The 13,716-nt window shown below is 47.5% G+C and overlaps 1 protein-coding gene across 4 annotated transcripts in view; it reads left to right on the forward strand.

Moving 5' to 3' along the window:
- FLNB (filamin B) overlaps window positions 1-13,716 on the forward strand; it is a 129,430-nt gene that overhangs the window by 89,709 nt on the left and 26,005 nt on the right. For 3 of the 4 annotated variants that reach the window (XM_069475945.1, XM_069475946.1, XM_069475947.1), the window contains exons 23-29: window positions 439-601; window positions 1,212-1,372; window positions 4,707-4,874; window positions 6,807-6,930; window positions 8,097-8,253; window positions 9,599-9,788; window positions 11,613-11,860. In XM_069475945.1, coding sequence (XP_069332046.1) covers window positions 439-601; window positions 1,212-1,372; window positions 4,707-4,874; window positions 6,807-6,930; window positions 8,097-8,253; window positions 9,599-9,788; window positions 11,613-11,860 — 1,211 coding nt within the window. Of the gene's footprint in view, window positions 1-438; window positions 602-1,211; window positions 1,373-4,706; window positions 4,875-5,922; window positions 6,016-6,806; window positions 6,931-8,096; window positions 8,254-9,598; window positions 9,789-11,612; window positions 11,861-13,716 lie in introns of all 4 variants that reach the window. The other variant, XM_069475944.1, reaches the window with a different exon arrangement.

Below are 13,716 nucleotides of genomic sequence, written 5' to 3' on the forward strand. Positions count from 1 at the left end.
GAAATTATAAAAAATGTCAACAAATTAGAAAAGCATAAAGAAAAAAATGCAAAGCACTATATATCCCATTGCCTTGATATAAGATCCCTGTAAATATTCTGGTATAGATATTTTCAGTCTTTTTGTAGATGCCTCTTTTATTTCTTTTGGTTACTGGCTGGGTGGAGTTTTCCCAAGTCAGGAGAATATGTTTAGGATGACTGACTTGAATATAGACTTGGTGGTACTTGTTTGGTGGGGGTGGGGTGGGTGATGTGAGTGCAAATAGTTTATGTTATTCAAAAATCAGATCATACCGACATAACTTTTTTTAACCTGCTTTTTTCAAATCATGCAGACTTGAATGCTAGATAAAGCCATGCAGTGGCACTCTACTTCATTTCCCACAGATAGGTGACTTGTGTGCCAATGTGTGTTTCTGTTTGTTATTTTGAACAGGTCTCCATGTAGTGGAGGTGACATACGATGATGTGCCTGTTCCAAACAGTCCCTTCAAAGTGGCTGTAACTGAAGGCTGCCAGCCATCTCGCGTCCAAGCCCAGGGGCCTGGGTTGAAAGAGGCCTTTACCGACAAACCCAACGTCTTCACTGTGGTTACCAGGTAGGAAAGGCCCTGGGGTCGGTGTGTTGAGTCTCTAAAAGGAGCAGCCCTAGGTAGTTTAACTGTTTTTAAAAAGTTTTATGGCTGTACCCTACATAGGTGTCATGGTCTCCCAACTTTTGGTGCGATGTATTTTTATTTTTAGGATGTACATTTTCTTCTGTAGAGACTCATGTTACAGAGAAAGACCAAGCATACCTAGAAATCTACCAGAAAGCACTTGATAATAGTCATAAAAACCGCTGAGCAAAACTAGGACTAGATGGAAGCTCTGTAACATGATAATGTAAAAATTTATAGCCAAAATCATACTTAAGGGAAATGTTAGAAGTATTCCTATTAAAACTGGTCACGAGGCATATGCCTGCATTGTGCTTGTAGTCCTAGCTAATGCAGTCAGGTGAGAAAAATAAATGAAGGGTAAGCATTGGAAAGGAGAAGTCAATGCTGTCTTAACTTACATCCTGCTATTGAGAAATCCCTGTTGTCACAGTAGTTGAGTCAGGTTGGCTAAACAGGATAGTTTATTATAGGGATTTTAAATGAATTTTGGCAATAAACAGACCAGTGTGAACTGTGCGCATTTCACTTTCTTTCCCACACTTCCCAGAGGGGCAGGAATTGGCGGGCTCGGCATCACCGTCGAGGGACCGTCAGAGTCGAAGATAAACTGCAGGGACAACAAAGACGGCAGCTGCACCGCCGAGTACATCCCCTTCGCTCCCGGGGATTATGACGTTAACATCACGTACGGAGGGGCCCACATCCCTGGTAAGCTGTCCCTTGGAGAGGAACCCGAAGAATGACTGATTTTGCATGAAAACAGGTTGGATTTTGCTTATCTCTCTGACTAGGGAAAAAAGTCTGATATTTGTAGTAGCTGCAAGAGGAGAATTTTCCTGAGGGGCTACATCTCCGAGAATATCCCACCTCCCGGTAGAACCGGTAGCGCGGCAGGCAGCATTGGCTTAGGATTTTCACTGGAAATGGTTGTTCACGTGTTGGAGGACCTCGTTCTTGCTCTAAGGGAAAGCTCGTTTACAAAGCTGGAAATCTCCGCCTTTTGGAGATTTTGTGCTTGGTTCTTACTCATCTTGCACGTGTGTCTTGTTTTCTTTTTTCCATTGACAGTCCCAATAGCTGAAGAAGACACAGATTCACACTCTTATTTACTAATGTCTTTTTCTATTTAATGATGTGGGGTGCACTCTCTGTAAAACAGAGATTCCCAACCTGGGCACTCTCGACACCCTGGGCTGGATAATGCTTTGTTGTGGGCGTCTGTCCTGTGTCTTGTAGGGTGTTTGCCAGCATTCCTGGCCCACTAGACACCTGTAGCAACAACCTCCTTTCCCGTTTGTGACAACCAAAAATGTCTCTAGATATTGCCGTATGTCCTCAGGGACAAAATTGCTCCTGGTTGAAAGCCACTGCTGTCCCACCTCAGGCCCCCGGGAGCAGGAAGAGCCTCCATGGGTCTTGTTCTCACCCTGGTGGCCAGTAAGCCAGGGTTCTGCCAAGAGGGGCAGGGGCAGGGACAGGCTGAGGGACCCACTGTTGGGTTTCTGGATTGACTCCCAGGAAGCTGGAGTGTCCGCTGCCCACACACTTTAGTGATTCTGTCCCCTCTCCCCCTCAGCACATGGAGTGCACACACGCACACTCACCTCTTTCTCTCTCACAGGGATCAGAAAGCACTGACGTTCAAGTCACATCAGTTCTGCTCAGATGTTCATTTAAGCCTTAAGGCATTTGAAGTGACGAGTTTCTCCTCAAACTTGTGTTTGCAGCTCATTCAATATAGATTTTTTCAATTCCTACAGTCACTAGGGGAGTTTAGCCATGGGCAAGACAGACAAAGTTCCTGTCCCCAGGGAGCTTATTGCCTAGTGCTTATGCGACCCAAACTGGTGATAACTGCTGTGGAGAATGAGAACAGGGCTCAGTCACAGATTCCAGAGCCACAGGTCCCTTTTGGAGGTTTGCAACACTGCAGTGCTTGGGTTGGGGGAGAGAGGAGCACGGGCAGCAGGTGGAAGGCTGTCCCCAGGAGAGACGACATGCTGGCTCTGGCCAGGCAGGCAGCAGTGGAGATGAGCATCTCCTGGTTGTGGCAGCAACAAAGCTGCTTTGAGTATTGGGAAAGTCTGGTGGATGCCATCAGCTTCGGAATTCCCCTGGAGGGGAGGGTGAGAGTTTGGGTCCCTGTGGCTGACCTGTGAGCTCGAAGCAAAGAGCCATCTTAGAGCGTAACAACAGAAAGAGACCCGTTTGGGGTTTTCCCATTAGGTGTAGATGCTGCCTCTTCCTGTTTCAGGAAGCTGAATGCCAGCTTCTCCCAAATGTCAGAACTCGTGGGGTACTGCCATGAAACCTAAGTGACCTGCTAGCTTCTAACTTGCTTTCATGGGTATTCTGGGTAGTTAAATATTAGCCCAGTTTTTCCTGGCCTGGCACAAACTTGTGAGGTTATTTTTAACAGATTATCTTGTCTTACCCATAATGGCATGTTGGTTTCCTGGGGCAGGCCAGCCGTGGTCTGTTGGTGGTGGCTGCCTGGACCACTGGGTTGACTGGGATTCAGAGTGCATCAGCCAGGAAGGCTGCCGGGAACAACTGATGATGTCTGCCTGGGGCACAGCAACAGGGGAGTGGCAGGGGATGCTTGGTTTCTTGGACCTAAGTTCATCTTACCTTTGCTTGTTGGTTCCTGGCTGCTCTGTGCTGAGTTAGGACGGCATCCAGTGGAGGCTCTGACTTAGAGCTTGATCTCAGAGGTGGTCAGTTGCTATTACCTATTGACTTTGAAATCTTAAGTGTCCCTCTGTAAAATAAAGCTCCCTTTTGTCTTTCTAAACCCCAGCATGGAGGGCTGTGCTTGTCTTTGCCAGGGTCAGCCATTTGTTTCTTGTTGCTAGAAACCTGGATGCCATTGGAACCCAGCTGTTGTTAGAAAGCCAGGGTCTCAGGTCTTTGTTATTTCCCACCCCTAATTCTACAAAGGATAAACTTTCTGGGATGCAAAGCAGAGAGACCTTGGCTTCCATGGCAGTTAGATGCCATTAACTTTGCCTGACATCACAGGGAGCACAAGGACCCTGTGTGTGGCAAGAGGTGCGTGTGGCCCCTTGGCGATGAACTTTGCAGCCCAAGGCTCGGTGTGTGGACAGTGGGACTCCTGTTTCTGGAGAGGTCCCCCTCCTTGGGGCAGTCCCATGAGGGCCTGCTGCCTTGTCCTGGTTTCTCTGTTTAGTATCTCTCTTGAAAATCTCGATTTCCTTGCCTTCTCCACATTTCATCAGTCTTCAAAATGGACACCCTCGAAGAATCAGAGGCCCTTGGAGTCCCCCATGGGGTCACCCATGTGACAGGACCACAGCTTACACTCAGGGAGAAAGCAATGCATCACCAGATGACCAGGGAACCGAGGGGGCCATGTGCGGTCAGAAGGTGCCAGGTGCATAGGAGGGAGACAGACCAGGGACACGCAGGAGCCGTCGTGGGAGAGCAGGCTGGACCAGGGCTGCAAGGCCTGCCCAGCTCTCGCTAGCCCCCTCCACTCTGGCCTTCTGCCACTCAGCTGCCCCCTTGGGTTCCTCCAACAGCCTGTCTTCTGCTGCACCTCTAGGCCGTGCATGTGCTGAGCCCTCTGCTGGAAGCACCTCTCCACATGCTTCCCCGGGTGATATCCGCTCCCTCTCATGTCTCAGCTGAGTCGTTACTGGAGCGCTTGCTCTGGTCTCCTGCAGACCAGGTTCATTGCCTCCTGGGAGCTCCAGCTTGTACACCCCCAACATATGTATGTTATGTAGGATATCAGAATGACTTGCTTGCCTTGTCCTTCTGCATGGGGGGTTCCTATAGGGCCATTAACCTCTCGGGGCACAGCACCTGGCAATGTCTGCACATAGTAGGTGTTCTGTGATGGTAACTGTCAAAAACGATAAGTGGGCACATGGGCATACACAGTAAGGCAGGAGTTGCTGACTGAGGCCTGCATAGTCGGGGTCCCAGGTGGGGTGGTGGTGTGATTCTGGGCGGGCACTGCACCAGGCAGGTCTCCCATCCACAGGTCATGCTCAGGCTTCCATGACCTCTTTTCCAGGCAGCCCCTTCAGGGTTCCTGTGAAGGATGTTGTGGACCCCAGCAAGGTCAAGATCGCCGGCCCCGGGCTGGGCTCAGGCGTCCGGGCCCGAGTCCTGCAGTCCTTCACAGTGGACAGCAGCAAGGCCGGCCTGGCCCCACTGGAAGTGAGGGTCGTGGGCCCACGAGGTGAGTACACGTCCTGCCATCCTGAACATTCACCTGCCCTGGGCAGGGGCAGCCGTGACCCGGAGCAGGTACTTTGCTTTTGAGTTCGGTCATGATCTTAAAATAGAATTTCTTTAAAATTACTTTATTGCTCTATATCCTAGCTTAACAGTGAAAGTTCCTACTTAAAAGTAGGCAGGCCTATTATTTCCCCAGTGGTCTTTTTCCCCATTTAGTAATATGGCCCTAAATTTTTTTTAATTTCATTTTTTTTTAAGCAGCTAGATGAAGCAGGTAATTATCTGGGTTCTCACATGTAAAATTGTTGCGACTGCTTCCTTACGTGTTTCAGCATCTGTGAGGAAGCAGGTTGGTCAGGATGTGGGTGGTTGGCGGGGTTTGGAGGTTGTAACTCTTTGAGCTGCCTTGGTGCACATGTGGAACATACCAGAATCTCTGGGAATGCCAGGTATGCGGAGCACATGAGACATGGTTTTGTTCATGTCTCAACTCTCAAGAGAGAGGGGTGTCTTTGAGGCATGGGCTTCATTGGCAATTTGGCCTGCCGTATTGGCAGCCTGGAACTTGGATCTGGTAATCAAGCAGGCCATTCTGGGACTAAGTCCCGAAGTGCATGAAACGTGCCTTTTTTGGTAAGCGACCACATTTCCTTGTCCAGTATTTAAAATGTGCCTTTCTCTCCCATATGAGACACTGTGCCTAATTTCTTAAATAATCTAGATTTTTTCAGCAGTCACGTGTTCTTGGCTTCACAAATGGGGCAGATGGGGCTTTCCTTCTTTGAAGAGGAATCTTCTCCTTAATGAGGTTCAGCAGGAGGTTTATGCCCTTTGAAGCTCAGGGCAGACGTGGTTTGGGGAAATGAGGTCATGGGGCTGGAATCTGATTCTGTGAAGTTACTGAGCTTCAAGACCTCACTGTGTGTGTTTGTGTGTGTGTGTGTGTGTGTAAATGAGAGAGGGAGAAAAAGAAGAGAAGAGAGAGAATCTTTACTTAGCTATCTGCCTCTATTATGGAGGACCCTCAAGTAACAGCCCTTTAATTTTAGCTGATGACATGGATTCCCAGTCATGGCGCAGCCCCTTGAAAGCCATTTCAGAATTCTTTAAAGGTGACCCGAAGGGTGACTTTATGGAGACAGGTTTGCATTTTCCCATTGGCTGCTGCTCTAAATTATATAACCTGAATGCCTCCTGCTAGCTTCACTTCTAAGATTGGCTTGTACCTGCCTCATCTGCTTTGCCTAATGAGCATTTACGCTTTGATTAGCCTACCCTGCAGTTGACCCATCCTTGATTCTCACGTTCAGAGCTGGGATCTGGAATCTATCCAGTGCATGCCTTGATTATGCTTTAATGTGATCTCCAACCAACCCCGCAGACATCACATTGAGGGTCCCCTGGCCCCATGAGATTGGCACCCTTATCTCCCCTGCACCTATGCCCCAGCATGCTGGTACCATAGTGGTCTTTGCTCGAAGGTGGCCACAAGTCTTAACTAGCCAGCTCATTGGTTATTTTTTGCTCTTCAGAGTTCTGGACTCTTTAGCACTTTCTCAGCTGTGGAGTAAGATTGCCACATCCCAAGCATGCCTAACCAGCTTGAAAGGATATAGTGTGTCTTCAACACGCATCTTTGCCATGCGCCCTCCAGCAGCAAGCACGGGCAATCTCCTTAATTATACTCTAGGGTAGACTGAGTGTACTTTAGCCAACAGAAATCTAAAGGTGTCTCTTGGGGTCATTTCTGCACCCATGGCTTGGGGATCCTGTGATTTCTTAGGCCTATGATTATGGCCTGCTTGCCTTGATATTACTCATCAGTGCAAACCAATAGCTCTTGGGAATAGAGGTGATCCTGTTTCTAACTCAGCCAAGGGTGGAGTGAAGGGGAGTGTGGGTAGCTTCTCAGACCTTGCATCTCTGTTCTCAGGCCTGGTGGAGCCTGTGAACGTGGTGGACAATGGGGATGGCACACACACAGTTACCTATACCCCATCTCAGGAGGGGCCTTACATGGTCTCTGTTAAATATGCTGATGAAGAGATCCCTCGCAGGTAAGCTCCTGGCACCTGGGAAATGGGTCCAAACCAGCCTTAGGCCCATCTCCCTGTACCATTGGCAAGCGCTTCTCCAATGGCCCATCTGCCCAACCATTCATCCACCCATCCATTCCTTCATCAATCCACCTACCCATCCATTCCTCCATCAGTCCATCCACACATCCATTAATCTACCTGTCCATCCACCCATCCATCCACCCATTCCTCCATCTACCTATCCATCCACCCGTCCACCCACCTATCCATCTATCCATCCATCCATCCCATCAGCAAGTATTACCCGGAGCCTGCAGGCTCCACACATGTGTTACCATAAAGTAGCCTTGTTACCTGTGGTCCTGCTCTCTTCCCCCAACCCCCATTTCTTTCAGCTATCTTTAGCTTTAAGGTGAGCTAAATTTAAGAAGTTGGGAATCTTTGAAGAAACAAAGAATATATTAGTTTAGCAGAGGCTTCCTTTTGGTGACCATGCAAGTGGTTTTCTGAATAGGACAGAGGTGTTTACTTCTTAAGGTTTGGTTGACAATAGCATTCCCAGAAGGTCTGGGGTAGAAACCTTGTTCCTTGTTCGTATTAATACCAAAAATGTTACATAAACTCTTCACCTCTTGGAACAACTTCCAGAGGTTTTTTTGTTTAATCATACCTCTTAATATGAAAAAGTTTTACCCATACCCCCAATATATACATTTTATAGAGAGATATGCATATAGCTCTAGCTATGTAAAAATATATAGTCTATAAATTATATTTGCATATTGCTTTACTAATAGATCATGTACCATATAAAGCATGTTAAATAGAGAATAAGAATAATTATAGAATATAGAATAAATTGGGGTAAAATATTAAAACTAAAGTTCCAGTATTCCCTTTCCATTTTGGTGACCATTGTTTTAACATGACAGAAGTGCTTGAGCCCTTCTTCCCAAAACTATTTATCTCTCTCGGAATGCACTAGGGGCAAAGCCAGTTTATCGTATGATGGTTACTGCCTTATGGGTCTAAGTTTCTGCTGAACTCACAACACCTTGACTGACTCACTGTCCTACCTGCTTTAGAAATACCCCTTTCCATCCCAATCTCTGTGTAAGAGAGGTCAGATGTGGCTAGGTTGACATGTGTCCTTACTGACCAGGTGTGTGTATGTGTCTGTCAAGTCCCTTTAAGGTCAAGGTCCTTCCCACATACGATGCCAGCAAAGTGACCGCCAGTGGCCCTGGCCTCAGTTCCTATGGTGTGCCTGCCAGCCTGCCCGTGGAGTTTGCAATCGATGCCAGAGATGCTGGGGAAGGCCTGCTTGCTGTCCAGATAACGGTAACTTTGAATTATTTTCTGAGCCAAACCTTTTTATTAAGACCTAATTTCCTGGTCTTTAAGAGCAAGGGTTTTACTAACCAATTTCTGACCTGATGCAATTGTTTGTTAGATTCCCTGCTCCCTGAGAGTCAGTAGTTGTGCAGGGCAATAAGCACGCTCACCTGAGAGGTTTGAAGGTTCAAGATGCCTCTTTTTGGTGACTCTTGTGTATTTTTGCTATTATATCTATTCCTATGTTTTTATTTTAAAATGTTTTAAATTACTCATTGGCTCTCTTAGGACTAAATTCTGCTGCGTATCATAGTAAACCCTAAAATAAGAGTGGCTTAAACACATGGGATTATTCTCTCTTTAAGAAGGCCAGAGGTAAGCCACCCAGGTGCTCCGTGGCTCACCCAGGAAGCAGGCTCCATCTCTCCGCTCCCCTGTCCTAGTGTGTGGCTTCTCTTCTTACGGTCTCCTCATGGACCACAAGGCTGCCAGTGCTCTGGCCATCATGTCCACGTGGCAGGCAGGGGAAAAAGGGGCCCTCTCAGCTCAGTCAGCTCTCATGGACTTCTACTCCCATCCATTTGTCGGGGATCAATGGCTGTACCTAGTGGCAGGGATGCTGGGAAGTGAAGTCAGTCCTCTGTTCAGGAAGCAGTGCACCTAGCCAAGAATTAGGGCCCTGTTATTAGAGAAGAAAGGGAGCATGAGTGTGGCAGGGTGTGAGCAGGAACCTCTGCTTCCTCATCTCCCTACATTTCAGTGGTTTGGAGCTAAAACACTATTTGTTCACTGGACAAAAAAATTACTAAAGATTGACCATGTCCATCATGCTGTTAAAGGGATCTATGACCCTCTCCTCTCCCTACCAAAAAAAATCCCAGCACTAGATTGTATTAACTGCTAGAGGCATTAATTTTTTTTTTTTTTTTTTTTTGAGACAGAGTCTCACTTTGTTGCCCAGGCTAGAGTGAGTGCCGTGGCATCAGCTTAGCTCACAGCAACCTCAGACTCCTGGGCTTAAGCGATCCTCCTGCCTCAGCCTCCCGAGTAGCTGGGACTACAGGCATGTGCCACCATGCCCGGCTAATTTTTTCTATATATTTTTAGTTGTCCATATAATGTCTTTCTATTTTTAGTAGAGACGGGGTCTCGCTCTTGCTCAGGCTGGTCTCGAACTCCTGACCTCGAGCGATCCACCCGCCTCGGCCTCCCAGAGTGCTAGGATTACAGGCGTGAGCCACCGCGCCCGGCCTTAGAGGCATTAATTAATGAACAAAACATCTCAAGGTTTTCCACGAATGCTTTCTACATCTTGACAACATCCTAAATAGCATTTCTTTATGATCCACAGGACCAGGAGGGAAAACCAAAAAGAGCCATTGTCCACGACAATAAAGATGGCACATACGCTGTCACCTACATCCCCGACAAGACCGGACGCTATATGATTGGGGTCACCTATGGGGGTGACGACATTCCGTTGTCTCCTTACCGCATCCGGGCCACGCAGACAGGCGATGCCAGCAAGTGCCTGGCCACAGGTGCGTGCAGGGCTGCGTCAAGGTCAGGAGTGTGTGCTTCAACGTCGGGAAGCTCTGGCTCCTCTCTGCCACTGAATAGCTGTGTCATCCGGGCTAGTTGCCCAACCTCCCCGAGCTTTAGTTAGATTTAGTAGATTGAAGATCTTTTTGGGGGAACATTTAGATTCAAGAAGCTCTTTTGAGGATCAGAGAGTGTTTCCAGGGTTATTGCAAAGACTAGATGAGGTCAGGCATGGAAAATGCTTAGCATGGTGTCAGGTACATAATAACTATTATTATATTACTTTTGAAGTGGGTACATTTGTTGAGATCTCAACCATGAGGGCAACTCCCATGAAAGGCAAATTTCTGCCTTTTATGAGTAGATGGTTTAGTTACTCAAAATTCATTCAAGAGCAGTTCAGGTCAGCATTACAGAAACACATTTAAGGATCTAGGTTTTTCCTCAACCCCTACCTGTAAGCCTCTTAGGAATTCTCCATGAATATTTGAGCATCACGGTTCCTTCAATTTCTGAGACACAAGTAGTTGGCTATTGTGGGCCTTTCAATTTTTAAGAGTAGTTCTTGCAGCTCGGTATTGCTGCTGAAAGGGATTTTAAAACATGAATTCCCATCTCTGAAATGAAACAGATTTGCTTCTGTTTAAATAAGAAAACTAAACAGATCCACCCTGGATGTGTTCTATTTCTCTCCTCTCTCATCTTCTTTCGAATGGAGAAAATGTATGGGTTTTCAGGGCAAGGTTGTGACCTGCCCAGCTCAGTTCTTTTTGGCTCACCCCTGGCAAAAATTAAGAAATTTTGAAATGCTGGCCAGTCCACCACCTCCTGGGTCTGTGCAGCTGCCCGTGACAACTGGATTGTCTTTGCTAATCTGAGGGCCTATTAATGTTGGGTGGGGGCTTCCTCCTTCTTTCCAGGCCCTGTTCCCTCCCCCAGCTCAGGCAGCATCCTGAACAGAATTGCTCTCTTTTTGGCCATGCCTCTTGGTCTGTCATTCAGGGCCTTCCGCAGACTGACTCTAGTCTTCTGCTCACTGAGCAGACTTTTCTCACCGCTCCCTGCTGTTCCGACACGCTTTGCTCGCATTTGCCAGTGTGTTTTCAGTTCACACTTTTCTGCACTCCCTGACGTAGCGTGCATCCTGTGTAAAGGGGATGCCACAAGTCAGAGACTGGTCATGGTCTGGGGAGAAGTTGCAAGTCTCCCCTGGCCAAGAGCACTCAACCTTCAGAGTTCAACCATTTTCCCTTCTCTAGGAAGTCCTTTGTCGATGTGGCAACTCTGGGATATAAGTTCTTAGAAGCTTTAACTAGATGGGCTGCAGGACACTTCTCTGAAGAATAATTCATGATTTTTTCTATAACTTAGTTCCTCCTCAGTGTTTCCACTGCAGTTTGAACTGTCATTCTTGGTGCCTGGCCTGTGTCCGTCTGGCCTGTTAGTCTGTGAGCACCTTGCGAGCAGGGACTGTGTCTCGCTCACCTTTACATGTGCCTGGCACTTAAGGAAATGCCCGATATATGCTTGTTGGTGAAAGCTGACCTTCGTGCCCACACCCGTGCATGCTGGCCAACCAGGGCTCACCTTTAGTCCACACTCAGAGCTTACAGGTGCTCCTTACTTAGTAAGTAATGGATGGAACTCTCCCTTTAGCTGCACCTTCCCCAAGCGATCTTTGGGGTGTCCACCCGCATGGTGGCAGTTGGAAGCCTGACATTTACAGACGCACACAGCACGAGTGAGTGTGAGTTGTTCTTGGGCCTCCAGGGCATGGATCCATGGCTGATGTCTCCATTCTCTTCTCCTGAACTTTTCTGCAGGTCCTGGAATTGCCCCCACTGTGAAAACCGGCGAGGAAGTGGGCTTTGTGGTTGACGCCAAGACTGCCGGGAAGGGGAAAGTGACCTGCACGGTTCTGACCCCAGATGGCACTGAGGCTGAGGCCGATGTCATCGAGAATGAAGATGGCACCTATGACATTTTCTACACAGCTGCCAAGCCGGGCACCTATGTGATATATGTGCGCTTTGGTGGCGTCGATATTCCCAACAGCCCCTTCACTGTCATGGTAAGGAAAATTCCTTCTCAGGGGCTGCTGTCATTTGCAGAAACAAAAACGGCTACCATTTGTTGAACCCTGACTGGGATATCCTCTTCTACTTTTTTTTTTTGCCTTAAAATGTTTTTGTTAAGCAGTCATGACCCTTGTAGAGCACTAGAGTAATCTCTAGAAATTCAGAGACCTGAGGGTTTTTGGGGAATCTTATTGGCCACCCAGGTGTCTATCATACTAAGGGACTTAGGCAGTATCCTGCCCTAAGCCCAGTTTGGAAAGACACACTTCTCAGAAACATACACTTTTAGAAAAATGTTTATATGTAAAACATTACAGTGTTTTGTTCTGCTAGCTCGTCCTCCTTCCTTCCCCCCATCCTCGTGGCTGTTCTGTGTGGCTGGAGGAGAGAGCGTCCTGGTGCTGTTTTGTCTGGAACCTTGACTCTGATATCCCAGGACTGCAAATACCTCCAGTTGTGTTTTGGAAAAATTCACACTTTACATATGAGGGGGGAATACCCTATCATTTGAAGCTAGGAACATCTGGAATAAAAGGAAACCATTAAGTAAACATCTGGGTTAGCGAATGACCAGGGTCTTTAATTTCCAATTCTGAGTGACTTAAAGGCCTTCCTCTGATTATAATAGATGCATGTAGTTTCGGGCTGATCTTCCTCTGATTAAGTTCTTCAACCAGAAAAGGGAAACCTTAGGAGCACTACCTCGTTTAACATTCAGAACCAAGCGTTGTTGGCCCGTTTACAAATGAGCTGTGCCCGGTCTAGACAGACACCAAGTGCCATGCTGTCTCCCTTGCTGGTGTCCTTTGATGCTTCAGGCAGCAGCCACACTTGACCACAAGGTTCACAGGCCCTTAATGACCTGGCCTTGTGCACAGCCTACAAAGTACCTTCTAATTATTTCGCTCCATGTAGCAACGGAGAGGGGCACAAAGACTCCATCCCAAACACAAACAAGCCTCAGGACTTTTTTCCAAGCAGTCTATAATCCCTTGTAGCTTTTTTCCCTTTCCGTAGACATTTGTTTATCTGTAAACATCGTGCCAGAGGTCTGGAGGCTCTTTTATGTCTCAAATATATAAACACTGGTCAACTTTTGACATTGTGCATTTGGGAGCGTTTTTCTCCTGCAGGGAGAAAGAAATGCAACTGGAAAGTTTACGTCCTTATTTACAGATAAAGGTCCCCATTGTAATTTTAAGAATCTGTTTTTATCCTGTAGTGGGTTTTATCTGGCTGGGTAGAACTGGGCAGGACGGAAGAGCAGCCAGCCACTGGGCAGAGGTCGTGGCCCTGCTGGTGCAACGCCTGGGGATGAGAGACCATGTTGGGAGGGTCTGAGTGAGAAGAACATTGGGAAAATGTCATTTTAGCAGGTGGACCACAGTCCTGAAGTGCATGCTCCCAAACTCATTAGGAATCAATGTCCCCTAGGCCGTGAACACACACAAAGCAAGGGTACTTTGTGTAAACACACTGCCCCTTGTCCACTGAAGGCAGAAAGGGGCGATCACCCATGACACCTGATTTGGGTCTTTGTTCTCTGATTCCAAGCTTTCCCCAGCCTTACCTAGGTGGATTGACTTTCTGTTCATTGGCTTTGACTAGGTAAATTCTGTGCCTCCTTGTATAGGTTTGAAGCCAAAAGGACACAGGCACCCAGCACTGCAGTCACAGCAAATGCCTCAAGGAGCCCCACAGGCTGGCTCAGTTAAATATGTCACACTCACACGTGGCACATGGAGTCATGGATGAGCAGTTAACCTGCCCGTTGCCATTGACAAGTCCTAGATGAAAGGCCGTAGCTTAACCATTGAAAGATCTTCCTCCTGGCCGATGTGCCCCTGCG

This window comes from Eulemur rufifrons, chromosome 7 (genome assembly GCF_041146395.1).
Source record: "Eulemur rufifrons isolate Redbay chromosome 7, OSU_ERuf_1, whole genome shotgun sequence".
NCBI lineage: Eukaryota > Metazoa > Chordata > Mammalia > Primates > Lemuridae > Eulemur > Eulemur rufifrons.